The sequence below is a fragment of the Prenolepis imparis genome, unplaced genomic scaffold (assembly GCF_030444845.1).
Source record: "Prenolepis imparis isolate NDT839.2.m4 unplaced genomic scaffold, iyPreImpa1.0 SCAF_318, whole genome shotgun sequence".
NCBI classification, from domain to species: Eukaryota; Metazoa; Arthropoda; class Insecta; order Hymenoptera; family Formicidae; genus Prenolepis; species Prenolepis imparis.
In genome coordinates, this window is record NW_028141476.1 from 27460 (window position 1) to 36861 (window position 9402).

The following is a 9402-nucleotide window of genomic DNA, read 5'->3' on the forward strand; positions in this document are numbered from 1 at the left end:
AAGGAATGGAGATTTTAGGGCCGATGTTGCGACGAACATGTCGAAACATTATTTATATAGGTGCAAATGCAAAGCGTTGACATTCAGCAGCTTTGTCCCTTGCGGAAAATCGGTCGTAAACGAGAGTGAAACATCTTCCTTAATATTTTTAAGGAAGAATTGCGACGTATCGGCGCCAACGTTCGGCTGCTCGAATTTTTATAAACAGATAGCGCTCGATTTTATTATTATGACATTCCTTTGCGATAATTTTGAGGGGGATAGGGCTGAAGCTTGCGGAGAGCGGGTCTGTATCCACGATGTTCATCACAAAGTCTCGAACTATCACCGAGCTAAGTGTGGTGACTGAAAGTAAGTGAATCAATACAAAAATAAATGAATTTTGAAAACATTGAGCGTCATGATGATCGGCCCAAGTTTCACGACTTGTGGTATGATTCGGAGCGTGAGGTGCATATTAGGCGGGTGCGAATAGGGCGGGAATACGACCGCTATTACATTGACCGGCTGTGGGGTGACATGGAGGAAGAGGTCCCTTACGGTGAATGGGACGATGTGTGCTGTCTACGCAAATTGTTCGGCGAGGAGCCATATCCTCCCGAACCTGTTATGGTGGAATATTGGGATTGGTATTTCTTTCTTAATTTAAAAATTATTAAAATATTTATTAATAAACATTTTTTTTCTGATATGCAGAAGTGTCGCCCTGCCGCCCGCAGCGCTGACGCCCGGCCACCACAACCAATTTCACATTTCATCTTTTATTTTGTTTTATTTCATATATTGCCTTCTTAATATTATATTCTTTTTATATTTCATTGTATTATTGTTTTATATTTTATATCATATTATTAATAATCATATATTTTTAATTTTTAATTTTAATAACATAAAATTATAAATATTACATATACCTATTTTATGAATAAAAAAAAATTATTTTTAATATAAAAATACATATTTTACTTTAGAATAATTCCTCTCTTTCCCCCATTTATATTAAGAATATTATTATAAAAGAATTATTATTATTAATATTGGAAAAAAAACATTATTTAAAAAAAATAATTCTCTCTTGCGAACATCTCGCGCTCTCTTCGCTGCATCATCTCTCGCGTGCGCCTCTCGCTATCTCTGTCTCTCACGTTCACCTCGCGCACTCTCTTTCTCTCCTAAGCGCTATCTCTCTAGAAGTCCCTAGCCTCGCGCTATCTTTTTCTTTCTTCGCCATGCCATCTCTCTCGCGCTTCCTAACCTCACGCTATCTTTTTCTCTCCTCGCGCTACCTCTCTCACGGTCCCTAGCCTCACGCTATCTCTCTCTTTCGTGTACCTCACCGCGACATCTCTCTCCTTCACATGCGCTATCTCTTTCTTCTCTCTCACACTACCTCTCTCGCGGTCCCTTTTTTTTTTTTTTTTTTTTTTTTTTTTGGCGGTGTGGAAACCTCATGGTACCACTCGCCCCCGGGTAGGGACGAGGGTTATGTGAGACTCCTTGTCCCCCATCACCGACCCACGTATGGATCGGCGGTGGGGTCCAAGACCTACCGCACTAAAACCACAGCGGGTGCCTACGCTGGCGCTTACGGGGATGACAAGGAACTGCCGAAGCATTACTTCTTGCCATCTCTCGCGGTCCCTAGCATCACGTTCCCCTTCACCGCATGACGTTATCCCCCGCAAGGACCACAACAAGCTTCGTATGAGAGCTAGGGAACTGTTTACGGGTGGGAGAGAGTGCGGATTGGAAATGCGTGCAAAGAAATTACATCATAATTTAAACTGAATTAAACACGAAACTGAAAAATACGTTTATCTTTTGGGAAATAGATGTTATGAGTGCAGAGGTTCAGTGTACCAAATATTACCGTGCAGTCTGTGCCCTATTTGCATACGATAAACTATTAAAAAAAAATAGGACATATAAGTGAAACTTTGCAAGTGAAGATGGCGATTCAGGAAAAATCGAAGAACAATCCGGTGACTTCGATTGTACAATATTTAAGAAATCGCGAACTTGGTGTGTAAAAACCTCAAGCAAGAGATGTGACCCATTTTCTGCAATCTCATGAAAAGAAATTAATAAAGGCCAGGCAAACCTCAAGTTACCTAGTTTTGACTTTTTTTATATATGTAGAATAATTTTAATGAAGTCACTTGGCGTGAATTTTAAATTAATCTAAAGATTTAGATACACATATAAAAATGGTAAATAAAACTATTTAAAGAAATAAAATAGAAGTCATTTATTTAGAAATGAATAAGAATGTTACCAACATTTTGTATCATATTTTTGATTCTAGAATTGTGTCACCCAGAATCGAACTATGCGTTTTATTCGAAAAAAAAAGGTTTTCAAAAATCTCCTTCCTGAGAATAAAATAAACTTTCGACTAGATGTACGGAAATAGATTCTCAAATCTACACAATATCTTTGCGACGATAAATGATATCAATGAAATAATAAAATATATAATAAATCATCGTTATCAGGTAAAATTAGGGGTAATACGAAAAAATATGGATTTTGTTTTGGTGAACCTACATAATTTCAACACTCACTATTTTCAAGTTTCAAGTACCTATATTTTTGGCGTAGCAAGAGAGTTGATCATTTCTGACAAACAAATGCGTAAAGGCTGTGAGCATGCCATATTATTTTATTTCACATATATTTACATATCATAAATCTTTTTATCAAATTTTTTAAATTAATTGTGAACGAAACATAATATGTAGATATATTTTATTTTGTGAAAAACAAATCGCTTTACCTCTTTGATCAATAAACAAATAGCCGTGAACCGAAAGCAATATTATATGTTAAATATATATTGAAACTTCTCATCTCCACAAACAAAATAGAAAGGACTAATAGAAAGGAAATGTATATGAATTTCACGTAGCGTAAGAAAAAAAAGTTTTACGAGTTTGACCGTGCGATCGACAACTTGCTCTGTTGCGACTCGTTCACTCGCGATTTTTGCTAAATTGGTTAACTTGTCTCTTAATAAAACTGAAAAATGTCTGGAGTTAAAGTTACGGTAACAAAGTGCGTCAACTTAGCATCAAATTTGCTACCAACGTTTAACACAGCGCAATATTTATCCAGTTTATCGGATGAAGCGTCGGAGAACAATTACACGGGTTTTGAACGATTTGCATGTGCTAGTTCAAATACCTTACTAGCAATTTTATATAGACTAGGACATTTTAACAATGATAATCGATTACGTTTCGCGGGTGAAATAATAGAAATGCGCGAAGCGCTTGGCCACGAGGAGGAAGATGTAGCAGAACTTTCTGTTACTTAATTATCGGAGAAATCGTATATCAGGTAATGAAATGTGTTTTTAAAAAATGCTATCAAACTCCAAAAATTCTCAGAACTTAATTATCTTAAATTTTCAAATTAATAATTTATAGAGCGGAATATTCCCGCGAATGTAGTAAGTATAGCTCCCGTACTGCGACAAAGACGACAGAATGAAGAAGAGCTCGTCGACGCACCACCTGCACGTAAGTGTTACATACGTTGTGTAAATAAAATATTAAACTTTATAAAATGTTCAATAAAACATTAAATTTTTAGGGAGAGCACGATTAAACGGAAATGCAGTTGAGGTAATTCCGGTTAATTCGTTATCGTCAAGTAAGCTTCAATTTTAAGAAAATAATGTAAAAGAAAAATGTACAAAATTTTTACGAAATATATATGAATATATCGTTTTTAGATAACACAGATGACGATGACAATAATGCGGACATTGACAGCGTGAGCTCAGCCGAGCCTGAAATATTTTCACCCCGTAAGTTAATACTTTAAAATTTATTTAAACGTTTTACATGAGCGAGTAAAATATGAAAAATATATTATCTTCTTTATGATTTTAAAGTTTGATCGCAGAGCACCTAAATAGAATGCAAGAAAAAGAGGAAGAAGAGGAGGAAGAACAGGAAGAGCTTTGGGAAGAAGAAGAGGCAGAAGAAGAAGAAACGGAGGAAGAGCAAGAAGATCATCGGGAAGAGAATGAGGAAGAAGAAAATCAAGAGGAAGAAGAAGAAGACGAGAGAAGAGAATTCGATCCTCGGACGGAAGGTAATGCCCTTATTTTGTCTTTTACCAATTTTTATGTTTGAATTCAACCTTAAACGAATTAAAAATTTTTTATTAGAAATTCGTCGCTTGTCGATTAATTATTCTCCGGAATATTAACGTAGAAGGAGAAGGGTGCGTTACTCGAAACATGTCGATTACCGTCGAAAGGTGAGTTATTTCACTATATTATGACGCTAGCAGTTGAGCAAAGATTAAATTCGAACATAAAATAAAAGCAATATTATCATAGTATTTTATACAATTTATATTTAATTTTGCAATTTCCTTTTTTGATAGTACAAAGTGGCGGAGGGGTCGGAGGTCACGAACAAAATGAGAGATTATTATCGCAAAATAATGAGGAAGTAATCGCGAGGGAGGAGGATGAAGAGGATAATCACAATATTAATTCACCAGAGACGGAAGGGAGTGAAGAGGAGGAGCATCACCGTCAACATTCGCAACAACAGCCGCAACAACAGCACCAACAGGTCGACAATAATTTTGTGCATGTAAATTTGCTAGGGGAAAATGCGCGTCGATTTAGGAGATTCGGGGTAATTGGAAGAGAAGCGAGTTTCGCGATACGTCCGCTACCCGAAGGTGGGGATATTTATCGTTTTTTGGAAAACGCTTTTCGCGAAATTCACGCGTTTGCGATAAATTCGTGCGAACCGGGTGATTATGTAGGATTAACGTTCAATTCACCGAATTTATCGCATGGTCCCGCTGGTTTATCCTTTCGGCCGGTGCGTGACTTGACTCACGAGGATATTTGGGGTCTTGTAAGTTCGGTAGCGCAGAGCGCGGGAGGTCTCGATATCGCTGAACAATTTAACGTGCGTATTTTTAATATCACAGTTCCTTCGGGTCGCGGACGTAACGTATTAACGTGTGAAGATGTCGCGAAACGCTTGATAGTCGAAATAACTAATTCCGATAATTTGTGTTTCCCTCGCTCCCTCATAGTAGCGCAAACTTACTGCGAACGCGGTAACATACGAACAGGAGAATTACACGATAAGTGGAATACAGTAAGACACTCGAGTTCGGTGTTACAACGCGAATGGGCTGCGCTATTAACGAGAAATGCCGGTGTGATAATGTCTGAAGAGGGATGCGGGATACACGAAATCGAGGGCTTCCAACGATATTTCGCCGCTGACAATATCGCGATCGTTGTATATAATTTTAGCACTTTTGGTCGCGGCGAGAAACCGTTGTACGACGGTACAGCGATACTCGCTTCTCTTGGACGCGAATCCACTCGGCGATTAAATATTATGTATTACGAGAATTCACGTCATTACAATCCTATATTAAATTTAAAAGCCACCGCTGGTTCTCGTAATTATTGCGCAGCGTGCAATGTAGGTTTTCGAAACAATAACGGTCACCGATGTTCGAATAAATGTCCACGTTGTTTTGCCGTGCCGTCATGCGATTATTCTGATACGCAAATCGTAAAATGCGACGTGTGCAATCGGTCGTTTTATGGTTCATCGTGTTTCGAACGTCATCGTAGTCAGAAATCATATAACGGTAGATCACCCTCAAGTATTTGCAGCATGATACGTTTTTGCGATAAATGTGGGAAAATAATTAAAGTGAATGAGAAGCATGAATGCGGCGTTTCTTACTACAGATTATGTCGTTCGTCGCAACCTCAAAATCATTTATGCTATATGCAACCTCTTCGTGTCGACGTTAATTACACTGTCGGACCATCGACGTCGACATCGCTGCCTGCGATAGATGCGACGATGACAATTAACGAGGAGGAAGAAGAAGACTTAGTTGATAACGTGGAAGCGAACAAATCTGCATATGAACGTAGAAAAGAACGCGTCGCATTCGTGTTTTACGACTTTGAAACGCGACAGGACGAGACGATCGAAGGCACGTTGTACGTAAAAAAAACACGTTCCGACACTTTGCATCGCGCAAAAAATTTGCGAAACTTGCGCGCAAAACAACGATATATCCGTGCGCTGTCGCTGGTGTGGTGTGAGAGAGTTCGTATTTCGTCATAATCCGGTGAAACAATTCGTAGATTTCGCAACGCGAAGGACGAAATGTTTCAAGAAGATTATATGCATAGCACATAATGCGAAAGCGTTGGACGCGCAATTTATTCTACAGCATATAGTTGAAAATCGGAATAACCTGGAACCGAAAATAATTTTGAACGGCACGAAAATTATGATATTAATGATAGGACATACGGAGTTCATCGACAGTGTTAATTATATGCCGATGCGATTATCCGAGCTACCGAAGGCTTTCGGGCTGAAGAATACGTCAGATAAAGGAATTTTTCCACATTTATTTAACACTGTCGAAAATCAATCGTATGTCGGACCATTACCCGCCGTGCATTATTATTCACCTGAAAATATGAAGACAGAAATACGCGAACGCTTTCTTGCATGGCACACCGAAATGAAGCAAAAGAAAGTAATATTCGATTTTCAACGCGAGATTGTGCGTTATTGCCGTACCGACGTTGATATTCTTTGACAAGCGTGTATAGCATTTAGAAAAATTTTCATCGATCGCGGTAATGTATGTCCATTTGAAGAATGCACGACTATTGCCTCGACGTGTATGACGGTTTTTCGTAAAAACTTTTTGCGCGAAAATGAAATAGGAGTTATTTCTCGCGGTGGATATAGGAAAACGAATAATCATTCACGTAAAGCTCTGCAATGGTTAATATGGATGGAGCGTGAGCTAGACCATCCGATAAACCACGCTGGGCGCGGGCAAGAATATCGCACGATTGATGGAACGCTCGTCGACGGATATTATGAAACGTCGGTGGAGGCGACGACACAGCGCTACGTTCTACAGTTCCACGACTGTTTTTGGCACGGGTGTACGACTTGCTTCCCGATAAATCGTGATAAGTCTCTTTCGTCGGCTACGGAACGTGGTGACACGATCGACTCGCGATACGAACGAACTCTCGCAATCACGTGGCGACTTCGACAACGGGGATACTTAGTGACGGAAAAGTGGGAGTGTACCTTCGATCGAAAAATGAGGGATAATCGCGAAATGCGTGAATTTCTCGAGAGTCATCCGATGGTGGAAACAGCACCGCTCGATCCTCGTGACGCATTTTTCGGTGGACGTACGGGAAATATTGCGACCCTTTACAAAGTCACGGGTGCTGAGAAAATACGTTACGTGGACGTATGTTCTTTGTACCCGTATGTATTGAAGACGGGAGCTTTTCCTATCGGCCGGATATTTATGTCGGCGATGAATGCTCCGCTTTAATCGGATCAGCTCCGAATAATTTTGACTCGCTCGAAGGTCTCGTACGTTGTACGGTACTTCCACCACGCGATTTATTTCACCCGCTACTCCCGTATCGAGCGCACGGAAAATTGTTATTCGCTTTATGTCGCAGTTGCTGCGAAACATTATCACAGACGGCATGTACGCACAAGCGTCCTAGCGAACGCGAATTCGAGGGTACGTGGGTGTCCTGCGAATTACGCAAGGCCTTTGAAAAGGGTTATCTCGTGACAAAAGTAAATGTAATTTGGCAATATAAAATTAGTCGATACAATCGCGAAACACGTCAGGGCGGATTGTTCGCTAAATATATAAACTCATTTTTGCAGCTTAAACAGGAAGCAAGTGGGTGGCCGAGCGAATGTGGGGATGGCGACGACACTAAAAAGTGATACCTACGGGAGTATGAGGAAACCGAAGATATCGTTCTCGATAAGCATAACATCGCACGGAATCCCGATTTACGCTCGGTCGCAAAGCTTTGCTTAAATTCATTTTGGGGAAAATTCGGCCAGCGTTCCAATTTGCCAAATACCGAAGTCGTTAAAACGCAACAGCGTTTAATGATATTATTAACAAGTCCCGAACACGAGATATCCGATATATTATCTGTAAACGACGAGGTAATATATGTTTCGTGGCGAAAGCGACGAGAGGCTGTTGTACCCTCACCGATAACTAACGTGATAGCCGCATACACGACTGCACAGGCACGACTAAAATTGTATGAATATCTGGAACGTTTAGATCGTCGTGTATTATATTACGATACCGATTCTTGCATTTACGTAAGCACAGGAAATCCGAATGAGTACGAACCGAGTACAGGCAATTTTCTAGGCAATATGACCGACGAACTCGAAAGCTACGGTCATGGTAGCTACATCGAGGAGTTTATGTCCGGCGGTCCAAAATTTTACGCCTACATTGTACGAACACCAGACGGACGTATACATGAAACTTGCAAAGTTAAAGGTATAACTCTGAATTACGAGAACTCGCGACGTGTTAATTTTAATAGTATTAAAAAATTGTTATTAGTGCGAGAAAAAACACGAGAAAAAGAAGATGACGAAGATGAGACATCGATAAATCTGCGTTTTAGCGCCATTCGGCGCACTGCGTTCTGCGTTTCATGAAATTGTAACGCGGGACGCGACGAAAATATGCGTACCAGTATTAGTAAAACGTAGATTTATCAATAGCCGTTATTCAGTTCCAAACGGTTATTTACCGGAATAATATTCTTTTCTCTCGTATTTTTTCAGTCTTCCGTCTTTCTTTTCAAATAGATTACAAATATTTTTTACATTTATTAGGTAAGCAATTGGAAATATTGTAATAGTTAAGTATTTGTATATAGTATTAGTAATAACTTTGTTATAATTGTAAATAAAATTAAAATTTATGAAACGTCTTTCTCCCGCAATTTTAAGTGTAATAAGTTAATGATCGATTAATCGCACATTTATTTTGTAAAATTTTTCTTCGCGAGAAACATGTTTAACACATTTTGAACTTTATGTATATACTTATAATAACTATATTGACTTTTGTAAAATCACCATGAATAAATGTGTTTTTTTTTTAATTTAAATTATGCAATATTTTCTTTCCACTCTTTCCCTTTTTTCTTTTAACAGCGAAACACTCTCGTAAAGCTCTATTGTAATCTTCAACCGTGCGATAATTTTGTTATTTCTTTCATCACGCCGTCACCGACCTTTGTTTCTATTGTTTAACTTTTAAGTGCCTCATTATCACTAATAATAATATCGCTACCAGATATGAGGTGTGACCCTGTCTTATCTAATCGAAAACCAGCGGGGAGTCCTGACTTATCCGACCAAAAACAGGCGTCAGTGACCGAGTGGTGGGGGGATGACGTCAGTGACCGAGTGGTGGGTGGTCGGCGCCAGTGGTCGAGTGATGGGGGTTTGTTTTGACCCGCTATAGCTGACATACTACTACTCACGCACTATATATATTTTTCTT

General features: G+C 39.3%; 1 protein-coding gene across 1 annotated transcript; it reads left to right on the forward strand.

Moving 5' to 3' along the window:
• Positions 1-299: 299 nt before the first annotated feature.
• On the forward strand, positions 300-8382 carry LOC145948282 (uncharacterized; the record flags this gene model as incomplete). Its single annotated transcript, XM_083058005.1, has 10 exons — positions 300-351; positions 3429-3521; positions 3595-3654; positions 3737-3811; positions 3910-4101; positions 4399-6000; positions 6155-6401; positions 6777-7316; positions 7520-7643; positions 7923-8382. Coding segments are annotated over exons 1-10 (3445 nt in total), but the record flags the coding sequence as incomplete, so codon positions are not given.
• Positions 8383-9402: the final 1020 nt, after the last annotated feature.